The sequence below is a fragment of the Cricetulus griseus genome, chromosome 3 (genome assembly GCF_003668045.3).
Source record: "Cricetulus griseus strain 17A/GY chromosome 3, alternate assembly CriGri-PICRH-1.0, whole genome shotgun sequence".
Lineage (NCBI taxonomy): Eukaryota > Metazoa > Chordata > Mammalia > Rodentia > Cricetidae > Cricetulus > Cricetulus griseus.
Genome location: NC_048596.1, coordinates 115038716 through 115051919, shown reverse-complemented (window position 1 = coordinate 115051919; position 13204 = coordinate 115038716). Strand labels below are relative to the sequence as shown.

Here is a 13204-nt window from a genome sequence, read left to right as displayed (position 1 = left end):
TAGACTTGCAGGCAAAACACCATACACATAATAAAAATCAAGGTAAATTTATTTTTATGGAACAGCAAGTGCTTTTAACTGTTTAATCATCTCTCCAATTCCCAGTTTTCACCTGTTAATTCTATGTTTTTGAATCAGTGTAAGCAATTACTCTATAATTGCATCTTCTCTTAGAGATGTTCATGCTGTTCTCAATCTTCCATAAAACTTTAGAGTTGTGTTGTGCCTTTTTGGCCCCCAACTCTAATGACCTCAGATATTTAGACTGAAATTAGACCAGTTTGGGGGAAATCAACAGTCTTTGTAGTTCTGATCTTCTGCTCCAGGGTAGAGGATGGCCTTTCAATTTGTTCAGGTCTTTGGGGTCAGAATCTATACAACATTTCACATTTTTAAAACTTAATTTTTATTTATTAGTGTGTGCACATGGGCATGTACGTGCCATAGCACATGTGTGTGGAGATCAGAGCATCACTTCCATGAGTCACTTCTCTCCTCCCGTCATGTGGGGCCTGGGAAATGAACTCAGGTTGAGTTAGATGTGGCAGAGCGCATCTGTACCTGCTGTGCCGTCTTACTGGACCTCACCCAGCACTGCAGAGTTTTAGTTGTATCAGACCAGCATATTCTGCATAAAACTTTCATTTTTAAGATCATAGAATTATAGAAATGTTCTTATATTTCTAAGAGCTGACTTTTATCACTTATAAAATTAAGGAGGTAATACAACAACTATATTAAATCATCTATGTAAGATGTACATTGTGTTAGCTGAATTCTGGGGAAACTAATCACTTTATGTTACATATCTACATTTCACATTTATACATAGATATATTTATGAAATTTAAAAAAAAATTTCCCAAAAGTTTTCAGTTAATTTTATGTTTTGTAACTATCAGATAAATTTCAAACCATGATATCTTGTCTATTAGGCTTATTCTTTGACTGGAGAACAATTTTTGTTTGTTTGTTTGTTGAGACAAGGTGTCCACCGGAAGACTGTAAAGTCTTCTAGCTTGCCATTCTCCTGCCTCCACCTCCCAAATGCTGGTATTGTAGGTGTGCAGCACCAATGCCAACCTCTTTATTTTTTTCTCTGATATTTACACCTTCCTTTTTTTTGCCCTGTTATTTTAGCCCTTCTGTTTTACTTTTATACTAAACTGCCTTTTCTCCCTTTATTGGCAGCTATTTTTTCCACTGTTTTATATATTTGCCTATTTGGATATGTGCCCATACAATAAAAAATTAGAGTACTTCTCTAAAAAAAATTCAGGTATGACTTGTGTTTCAATAATATTGATAAATAAGGCTTAATCATGTGTGTGTGTGTGTGTGTGTGTGTGTGTGTGTGTGTGTGTGTGTGTGTGTGTTCTATGCCACACGTGAGTGAGTGTGGAAGTCAGAGGATAGCTTGCAGTTGATTCTCTCTTTCTACCACATGAGGCCCAGGGATTGAACTCAGGTCATCATGCTTGGCAGCTGGCTATCTTGTCAGCCCAGTCAGAGATTTTGGATTCTGGATCTTTCTAGGGTTCGTGGATGTTTTCTTCTACTATATTTACTTTTCTTTTCATGCTATTTCTTTTCCTTTTTTGTTTTTTCTTTTCTTTTTGGTTTTTGGAGACAGGGTTTCTCTGTGACTTTGGAGGCTGTCCTGGAACTAGCTCTTGTAGACCGGGCTGGTCTCGAACTCACAGAGATCGGCCTGCCTCTGCCTCCTGAGTGTTGGGATTAAAGGCGTACACCACCAACGCCTGGCCTTTTCATGCTATTTCTTTGTTGTATCATGAGGAAATCTCTATTTCCTTGCTGCTTGTTGGAGGATTGTTCTCAATTTCTAGAGTCTACCTGCATTCTGTGACGTGTAGCCTCTTCCACTTTTCGGCCAGCAGCAGGAGTTGAGAGTTTCTCAGGCCTTAAGACAGCCCCTCTCACCTCTAATTTCCACCTCAGAAACTCCTGTTTCTGAAGCCTGCCTGGTGAGACTGGGTCCACACAGACAACACAGGATTATCTCTAAACTTATAACCTTAGTAACCTCACTTGCTGTAGACTATGGTGTGAGTACATATTCTGAGGGTTACAGCATGGGGATATGAGTGGAAGCTACTACACTACCTACAACTTTAGACTTAGATGTTAGAAAAAAAATTTTATCACATTTTTTTCCTAGAAGACAATTCACCTTTCCAAAATGTGTTTTATCCTTGTTTAATTTTTGAAAATGCTTTCCACTTTATGTCGCTATCTAGATTCTCTTCAATATTTGCTTTCCAAGTTCCCTCTCACTGTAAAAGTAGCAGTTTTAATGATGAGTGTTATGGGACTTGGTGTATACATAAGTCGTATCTGTTTAAGGGGCACCCTCAATGAGTTTTGACAGGTGCTCATGTCTGCAGCAGTTGGGTTGGAGGCAGGGACCGAAATTCTCTTTAGAGATGGGTCCTCAAGTGAAGTCAAGTTTCTTTATTTCACAGCAGAACATAGTTTCAGTACCAGCTAGTATGAAGCAGAGCTGGAGTGTATTCACAGGAGACTGTAGAGTAGACAGAAGCTTGGGGGTTATCAGACTGAGGTTAATAAACCACCCCCCAGCATGGCTGTGGGCTTCCAGGGGAGAGCTGCTCAAGTGTCTTAGTCATGCCATACAGGATTTGGGAAGCCTTTGGAAGTACACTGTTCAAAGGCTTAGTGAGTTTGGGACATTAATATTGGGAACTGTATCTCTTCTCGCTTCTCTGCTATCTAACAGATGTCTAGCAGATGGACACTGTTTGACACATTGGAGCCTGAGTTCTGCTTATACAATGATTCACATTGTATTTATCTCATGTAGTATAGTGTGAAGTCAAATATCCTAGTCTTAGAGGAGGTGTTAGAGTAAATAAACCTGCTGACTGACATTACTCAACCCAGAGTTTTCCAAGCTTGATCTGTCACTGGATTCTTTCATTTATCACTTTATTTTCTTTTAAATTTCAAAAATTTATTTGTGTGTATGTACATGTGCATACGTGTGTTATGTGTATGTGCATACATGTGTGCGTGTGTGTGTGTGTGTGTGTGTGTGTGTGTGTGTGTGTGTGTGTGTGTGTGTGATAAGTATAGGCATGTATGTTACAGAGCATTGTGGAGCTCAGAGGAAAACTTTTAGGAGTCAAGAAGCAATCACCTTCTACCTTGTTTGAGGCAGAGTCTCTCTTGTCTCTGCTACTATGCTGCATATTCCAGGTTAGCTGGCCTGTGTGCTTCTGGGTCATTCTCCTTTTTCCACTTTGCCATAGGAGGGCCAGGATAGCTCACTAGGATAGCATCCAGCTTTGTAATGGGTTCTAAGGCTCATATGGGAAGCAGTTTTTCCCACTAAGCCACCTCCCCATCCATTTATCAGTTTATTAATATCCTGTGATACAAAGTATTGCTTCAGAGTACCTTACGTATATATGTCCCTACTGAACCTGTTTTTTAATGAATGAGTACAAGGGTTAGAAATATTTTCTGAAGAGGGTTAGAGAGTAAATATTTTAGGATACAAATAATAAATGATCTGTTGTAAACATTCGGTTCTGCCCAGTAGCAGAAAAACGCCATAAATGAGAGGTTGACAAACGAGTGTGGCTGTGTCCCTGGTAAGGTTTTCATTATAGATACTAAAATGTGGATTCTATTTAATTTTCATGTGTCACAAAATATTATCCTCTTTCATCACCAATAGTGTCAAACTATGAAAGTCATTTGTAGCTGATGGGCTGTTATAAGAACAGTTCTAAGCTGGATTTGATTTGAGAGGCCCGGTCTGACAACCCTTATGATTTAGTGGGTAATAATTCGGGATAAAGAATAAATGTTTCACTCTAAGGCTGGTTTGTGGGCTCCCACCTATGTTCAAGTACATTTAAAAGCCCAGGTATTTGTTAAACACCAAGGAAGGACACCACAGCTTCATCCTCTTTGCATACACATCTGCCTTACCCTGCAGATGAGCTCTTAAATCTGGAGAGAGTTCAACAATATTCCCCTTTACAAAGGCTACGCTCTCCAATGACTGGCTGAGTAAAGACAAGTGGAAAATACCCATCTTGTAAATGAAATCCTGTAATTATCTCTAATTTGTGGCTTATTTATTACATCTTTAGAAATGTTGTGGTGCTCTACACTGATCTTAGCTCAGAACTTCGATTTTTTGTGTGGAGGCAAAAGTAGTGTGTCTTTAAAGAATTCTCTCCTTTGGTTGTAAATTTCAAAAGACGTTAACTACATAAATTGACAATCACCAGAACCATAGCATTCCTCTTGTGACCCCACATGTGACCAATCTCCTCGTTTCTGGTGTTTCTCAGGTTCATCCCAGAACCCTGGTCAGCCTGCAGCACCACGTGTGGGCCTGGCATTCAGGTGCGTGAGGTGAGATGTCGGGTGCTCCTCACATTTACACAGACGGAGACAGAGCTCCCTGAGGAAGAGTGTGAAGGCCCCAAGCTGCCCACTGAGCGACCCTGCCTCCTTGAAGCCTGTGACCAGAGTCCTGTGTCTCCAGAGCTGGGTGGCCCTCTCCAGGAAAAAGACAGTGAGATGATTTACGACTGGGAGTATGCTGGCTTTACGCCCTGCACTGCAACATGTTTGGGAGGTATTCAACCCCCTTCCTAAGGGATAGATGCGTGGCCTATTGTGAAGGATATGACCATATCACATAAGCCAGATATGCAAATTATCAAAAGTCAAAAGGGGATGAATTCATTCAATAGCAAAACTATGTTCTTTCTTTCTTTTATATTTTCTAACTTACTCACTATTAACCAGTCAACCTCTTCCCCTGTTGGTGAAGCAGATTTTTAGGCCAAGGCTGGTCTAATCTGTGAGCCCCAGGACAGTGAGATACTATGTTTCAGAAGCCAGGTGGATGGCTCCTAAGGAACAACAACCAAGGTTGATATCTGGCCTTCATAGTCACTTGTGCCTGCATGCTGCATGTACTCACCCACATGCGCGCACACACACACACACACACACACACACACACACACACACACACACACACACACACACACACACACACACACACACACACACACACACACACACACACACACACACACACACACACACACACACACACACACACACACACACACACACACACACACACACACACACACACACACACACACACACACACACACACACACACACACACACACACACACACACACACACACACACACACACACACACACGATTTAAAAGCAGTACTCCTGACACTCTGTCCTATAACTCTTGACTTAGCTGTCCAGCCAGTTGCTATGCAGTGGGCTAACTACCTCGGCACTTCTGGTGTCACCCCTCAAAGAAGGTCAGAAAGAAAAAGCAGCAGCTATCTCTGAGTTGTTAGCTCATGGGCCTGCTCCACTCTTCCTGGTGGTCTTGAGCTGGTGGCTTGGAATTCCCTAGTAGGTAAGAACTCAAGTTGTGACTCAGCTCCTCATGCTTGAGACTGAATTCTCAATCCTTGCCCTCCAGTGTCCCTGACCATCTTTCCCTTCCCTATCTATTTCAGTCTCTGAGCACACACATCCTGGAGCTCTGCTCTGTCACACTGCCACCTTGGCACTGAGCCCAGCTGAAGTGGCATGCACCTTACTTCAGGCTACAGCAAAGCTACTGTTTTGTGGGGGGAGGCTGTCCTGGGGGGGAGCTGTTTAGAAAAAGAACCCATAGCTGAGTTAAGTGCAGTGGGGCATGCCTGTAGACCCGACACTTGGGAAGTAAAGGCAAGGAGATCAGGATTTCCAAGATCACCCTCTGCTAGTGAGTTTGAGGCCAGCCTGGGCTATACAAGAGCCCTAACTGCCTCCATTTCTTTCCCTCTCTCAATTGCTGTTCCCTCATTCCTAGAAATTCATTCAATCTCACTAGGACTTTAGCCTTTCTGGCTTACTTGGACCTGAAACACAAACCATGTCTCTTATTTCCAGAGCCTCAGTGTCCCCCAAAGCTGTCATGTTTGCCCCAAACTTAACTTCTCTCCCTCCAAGCTCAGGACCATGGATACTTCTATTTATACATCTTGAAAACCTTAACATTGGCATGTCTTGGCATATAGAAAGTGGCTCTTTCTCTTGATGAGTCCTACAAGCAGTGAAAGAGAATAAAAGTTGAATCATCTCACTCTGGACTCATTTTAACATGCTCCCTGTGGAGATGTGTTCCTGACACGGTACATTAGCCCTCACTGCTTTGCTTTCTCCAAATCCCTTCAAATCTTGACAGGCCACGAGTTGTAGTTTTTTCCAGCTACTCTTGATATAATTGGTCACTTCCTGTCAGGCTCCAGTGATGTTTATGGTGTCCATCATAAGGCCAAACAGCCTTCAACAACCTTTAATCTTTACCAGCTGTGTCTCGATGGGTTCCTGAAAAGAAGGCACCTGTGTTGGACACTGTGCGATGTGCACATTTGCTAAAGTGTGGCACTGTTCTCTGGACTTCTCTGGGTCCATAACATACTCTGTATCCTCTCTTCTCATTACCTGAAGGGTTGCAGTAGTCTACACTTAATCATACTAACTACTCTTTTAAATATGATCCCAGGTGCATGTGTGTGCACACACATATACATCACATACAAATATCACACACATACACATATCGCATACACATATATCACACGTGCAACATATCACACACCTTCCTCCAGGCACATATCACACATACCCACACCCCTTATATGTGAGGGTGTGGTGTGAACTTGTCAATAACCTAACTCAAACTGATCAAAATCAACAAAAATAAATTTATTTGTTCTTGGGGGTTTTTTGTTTGTTTGTTTTTTGATATAGGGTATTTCTATGTAGCCCTAGCTGGATTGGAACTCATAGTGAAGACCAGGCTGACCTCAAACTCATAAAGATCTGCCTGCTTCTGCCTCCCAAATGCTGGGATTCAATGATCGTGCCACAATTCCTGGCTGTATACTTTTATTGGCTCTGCTTCCACTATTAGAATCTTTGTTTTCACATTCATCATTGGTTTATTTATTTCTTGATGAAGACTTTGAGTGTATTTTTTATAAGCATGTGCATACTGATGTGACCAGGTGCCATAACATACATGATGAGGAGCCCATAATGTGGTATCTTGTAGAGATGTCACTTCTGCCTTGTTTGTTCAAGGATACTATGTTTGAACAATGAAAGATTACCCAGTAACGTATTTCTTTGAATGTTTCCTTGTCTTTGGCATATGACTCTCTCTCTCTCTCTCTCTCTCTCTCTCTCTCTCTCTCTCTCTCTCTCTGTCTGTGTGTGTGTGTGTGTGTGTGTGCGCGCGCGCGCATGTGTATAATTAGGAAATGGTACTTTTATCAAAATGCTATAAAAATCAAGTATGAGGGATATATTCTCATGGAACAAAAGAAATTTATTATATACATGTCACTGAACACATTAATTAACATGTTTTAGGCATGTAAATGTAGTGACCTGAATTTTGTTAGGAATAAGATGAGCTTATTTTGATAAATTTTAAATTTTACCTTTTTAAAAGTAACTATTTGATCAAACCTCCTCCAGAAGTAAGAAGTGTTAAAACCATGTTGCTGGATCAAAATGTGGACTAGGAAATATTTTGTGGCCACCTTTGGAAAATATATTCTATGGCAATAAATATTCCAAATTACTTAGTAGATTCTTTAACTTTTTTTCTGTTGGCAAAAAGTATGTCATGGGTATTGTAAATTCTATCCAAATGATTTCAAGTGGTTCTCTAAGATCTTCCCCCAGTCAGTATCCATAAAATATTTCAAAATATTCTGAATATGTTTTCTAAAGAATTTGTTACAAGTTGAAATGCATTTGAAATATGACTGCAGTTTTCTTATATTTAAAAATCAGAATCTATTAGGAAATGAGCATCCATTCTCCTATGAAGCTACTAAGGGATTTGATATTTTGAAATAAAAGTCAGAGTTACTGGGCTGTAACCATGTCTTCTTGTATTTGAGGGTAGTCAGAGCTTGTTTCAAACACTCAAAAAGGATGCCTGCTGACTGCCTCTGGCCATTGCAGTGAGCATAACAATGCAGATGAAGACAGTGGGAGAAGATTTATCAGAATTGAACAAGGAAAATATCCATCTTACAAGTATTTTGGCCTAGACTACATTCTGCAAAATGCTGTAAAATGGTTGAATTGAAACATGGCATTCAGAAAAAGGGTCACAAACTTGTAACATAACGGAATGTGCATCCGACATGAAAGTGAATATATTTGTGTATTTCAAATAACAGCCACTGTTTTCGTTAGATATTTTTCATCAAAAGTTTGAGTTACATTTCACCCAATTCCAAGTTTCCAATAATTTTTCATTTTTGTCTCAACAGACAAAGAATACTGATCAAGAGTGTTGGCTTTAGGAGTCACATAGATTTGTCTGTCTGGCCTCCAAGGGAAAATATGCCCATGGATGTTCACATTTATACAAGGGACAATTGCCACATGTGAAGGCCATGACATATTCTAGAATTCAAGACAGAGGCCACTGAATCCAGAGGCAGGGAATTTATTCTTCCATGTTTTTTCCCCACCTAATTATCTATTTTTTTTATCTTTCCATTCTCAGGTGTGTGTGTGTGTGTGTGTGTGTGTGTGTGTGTGTGTGTGTGTGTGTGTTGTGCATGTGTACATGCATTCTTCCACAAGTCTGTGCTCACATGTGTGGATGTATATGTAGAGGCCCTAAGTGATGTCAGGAATCATCTTTGATCAGTCATCCACTTTACTCACTGAAGCAGAGTCTCTTAATCAAACCCAGAGCTTATGGATATGGGTTTAGTTAGTCTCCCCAGGCATCCTGCTGTGGGGATCCCAGTGCTCTGCCTTCTGAGGCTGGAATTCATATGAATGGCCACACCCACCAAACATTTATTTGGGTTGGGGATTTAAACTCTGGTCCTCACTCAACCCTGTGCAACAAGCACATTAGCAGCTGAGCCATCTCCCCAGGCCAAATCTTCACTTTTTATTTTACCACCATTTCAGTCTTAGTTTCTCTCTAAACTTCTTATTGTTATCTAAGTAAAATGGAGATATGAATTCCATTTACATGGCCTCATGAGTTGTTGTAGAATTTGGTGAAAGCACATTGCATGCTTGTGCAATGGGGGGCATTTCTGCAAATAAAAAACATCACTAATCACTTTCTAGTTATATGATTCAAACTGAATTTATCAATGGGTGGTGATCTAGAAAAACAACGATATTCTTTAGCAGAACATGTAAAGTTTTCTGCTGTCTGTGATGGGAAGATACACCCTGACTGCAGACATACACCTAGACTCCCTTGGGAAGCAGCTGATTCTGAGTGTTGGCTGCTCCTAATTGTTTCCAGCTAATGAGATTTTGGCAGAGAGAGAAGAAGGACAGTCTAGAGGTGAATAAAGGAGTGTCAAGGGTTGGAGTCTTGGGCTTTTCTCAAAGATGGCTTCGGATGCAGCCAAAAGGGCAATGTCCTAGTGATGTAAAGTCCCAAGATCCTGTTTTCTTCTTTGCATGGTGAGATGTTCTGTATATGTGTCATTTCTCTTTCTGCCTTTCAGGCCATCAAGAAGCCATTGCTGTGTGCTTACACATCCAGACCCAGCAGACCGTCAATGACAGCCTCTGTGACATGGTTCACCGTCCTCCAGCAATGAGCCAGGCCTGTAACACGGAACCCTGCCCACCCAGGTATGTGCTGCCTTATGCTGCTAGGATAGAAATGATGTAGTGACAGTAACAGCTGCCTTCAGAGAGAAACTCACTGTGCAGAGACTCACAAACTCATCAAAGTAGATCAACTGAGCCCACTCAGAGCTCTAGTCTGCTCAAGTTACACTGTGGCCCCAGTTTCTTTGGGGTACACTCACAGGCAACTGAGCCATGCAGAATTCCTCTTACGCCTGACTTTCATTTGCATCAACATCAGTGGACATAAACTGGCCTGCTATTGTAAAAATGAGCTAGTGTGTTCACTTCTTCTGCCTAATCTCCACAAAGGAACTTCTCCCTCTGATGACAGAGCATCTGAAGGAGAGGTCACATGGGCCCTCAGCAGGTGCTTCAACTGTATTTGTGGATAACTCAGTGATCTGCTTGTCACAACTCACAGATAGATGCTGCTACCATTCTGTACTGGTTAGTTTTTGTCAACTTGGCACAAATTAGAATCACATGGGAAGAGGTCATTGGAACTGAGGAACTGCCTCCATCAGATTGGCCTATAAGCATGTTTGTGGTTCATTTACTTGATTAATGATTAATGTGGAAAGACCTAGCACAGGGTGGGCAGTATGACCCCTGGGAAGCTGGGTTGTATAAGAAAGCAAGCTGAGCAAGCCACAGGGAACAAGACAGTTCCTCCATGACCTCTGCTTCAATTACTGCCTTGGCTTCTTTCAAAGATGGACAGTAAGCTGAAAGCAAAAGGCAAGACAAACAAGCAACACGCACACACACACACACACACACACACACACACACACCAAAAAACCCTTTCCTCCCAGTCAATGTTTTATCACAGCAACAAAGAAGCATATAAGGACATGTTTACTTCTATCTTGCCTTAGGTCTCAGATTATGGAGCTTGAAATGCCATAACCCCAGAATAGCTGAGGTTGATTTGTTATGGTCTCTTTGATTTGAAAGACTGACCTTAAAAGTTAATCTACTTCCTTGCCCGAGTTCTCTCTTCCCGGGTGTTGCTGGCTACAGACGATGATAACTTAGCATCATTACTTTGTCACACAGACCTTTCCCAGTCTGGCCCTGGCTGTCCTTTTCTTTTGTTTACCTTTCTTATGTCAGCTACTCTTCTGCTTTAATAAAAATTAGATACCACAAAATTGAGAGCCCATTACAACTCCCCTTGTCCACCTGATAAGCTGCCTTCACTGTCAAAGTCAGGTTTTGCTATGTCTAGAACTCTAAGTGATGGAGGAAGGTTATTGTGTCCCCTGTCTGCCATCCAGAGAAAACATAAGTGTGTTTTATGAGCATTCAGGAAACAATTTATGCTTGACTTCTCTTGATGCTTTTGTGAAGCATGTTGGCTGTGATGTTAACCTTCCAGCCTTGAGGGCATAAAAATGAAGATCAAGGAGGTTGGGCCACTCTGGTCATCAGGCCCTCTGTAGTCTGGACATGGGCTTCCTTCCTTCATGATCCTTGTCCTGGAGTGTCTCAGGAGGAGGCCAGCTCAAAGGTGTCTCATGCTTTATAAAACCTTACCTGCAGTGAGATGACAGTGTTTCCTGTTGATGCCTATGTTTTTGACTTTGTTGGCACCCATCAGAAATACAAAGAACTTCTTGGCTGCTCTCAGAGCTATCTTGCTGGACTCAGATGGGATAATGCAGTTAAAGTCAAAGGCCCAGAAACAGCACAGGGAAGTCTCTTCCCATTGCCTCACATTCGTGTCTTGGTGATTGCACTTCAGGGTAATCCATTACTAGAAAACTCACTACAGAATAGGCAATATAAATGGGAGGGAAAGTTTGGTCTCACTGCCACGCAGGACAACCACTTTGTTAGCTACATTCAGAGCTTTCCATGAGTATCAAGCACAGTCAGCTCTTTATGTCCAAGGGTTCAAACCAATAGTGAACTAAAGTATTGTTCTAATGACCCAGGAGTATAACTCAGTATAGAGGGCTATGTCAGGGTCTAACATATGTAAGGCCTTATGTTTGATCTCTAGCACTGTGAAAATTTGTTTTTTCTGTCTCAAACATATCCAAGTGTGATAACTAATCTTATTGTCAGATAGACCCACTTGGGGAAGGGGAACATCAGTTGAGGAACTGCCTTCAACAGATTAGCCTGTGAGGACATCTGTGGATCATTTTCTCAATTGTTGATTGATATAGGAAGGTCAAGTCTACTGTGGGCAGCACCATCCCTAGGAAGGTGAGCTTGGGCTTTATAAGAAATTGGTAGCTGATCATGAGCTTGGAACCAAGCCAGTGAATGAGCAATACTCCTTCAAAGTCTCTACTTCAGTTCATGATTCCAGATTCCTGCCTTGAATTCCTGCCCTGGCTTCCTTTTATGAGAGACTAGAAAGTGTTAAGATGAAATAAACCCTCCCTAAGTTGCTTTTTGGCCAAAGTGTTCATCATAGCAACAAAAAGCAAACCAAAACATCAGGCTCATTATTTCTTGTCACTATTCCCCAAATAGTATTATACAGCAACTCTTTACACAGTGTTCACATTGTACCAAGTCCAATGGGTAACAGAGAGTAAGTACATTGGAAGGCTTGTAGGTATACACAAATGTAACCATTTTATATGAGGGGCTTGGGCAATCATAGATTTCAGTGTCTTCTGGGAAAGGGGGTTGTCTTGATGTGGGTACAAAGGATGACTTTATTTGAGTTAGTGTAGGATGTGAATCTGATTGGAAGAATCTGCTCATAATAGTACTTGGTACTAAGAGGGCAAACCTTAGTGAACCAGTCAGCTTATCTGGGTTCCTTAATTTTCTTCTCATTCTGATACTGAAATCCGAATCAAATATTTTTGTAAAAGCAGGGGTTTTCTGTGAACCCAGGGGTACACCATTCCTTTTACTGTGTTTGGACACCAATGTCATTCCTCATGAATTCAGTTGAGTCTGCTTCTATCCTGAAGCCATACAGATAATTCCATCTCTGTAGTGTTTTCCAGAAATGCTCAGAGTGCAGTCCTTTCCACACTGTGTTCATCTGTGCACCAGAGCTCAGTATAGGAGTCTTATGGGTCGCACAACATGTACAGAATCCTTCTATGGACTTTAAACATGTCAAGCACAGGAATGAATTTGTAACTACCGCCTGTGCTATATCATACATTTCCCTATCTTAGTCAATAACTTCATATCCATTTAAAAATGTGGTGATGAATATATGACATACAAATAACCCTGGTTTCCAAATATGAGAACAGAATTATGGGTTTTTAGGTTGTTGGTAACTTGCCCAAGAACACACAGTCAATAAACTGCATGATACAAAGTCAAACACAAGAATGGAGATTTCTCATTAAATACTATCTAGTCCAAACTCTGCCTTTTCCAAACCACAGAAAGGAAGCTGCTTCTGGCGGAGTTGGTCCCTTGGTTTCCAGCCCTTTCTGCCTGCCATCTCCTTTCTCGACACTAGCCAACACCACCTCCCTGCTATA

General features: G+C 41.4%; 1 protein-coding gene across 1 annotated transcript in view; it reads left to right on the top strand.

The window, feature by feature from the left end:
- The window catches only part of LOC100756612 (ADAMTS-like protein 3), a 297381-nt gene that overhangs the window by 203292 nt on the left and 80885 nt on the right, over positions 1-13204 (top strand). The window contains exons 16-17 of the mRNA XM_035441640.1: positions 4347-4636; positions 9602-9731. Coding sequence (XP_035297531.1) covers positions 4347-4636; positions 9602-9731 — 420 coding nt within the window. The remainder of the gene's footprint in view (positions 1-4346; positions 4637-9601; positions 9732-13204) is intronic.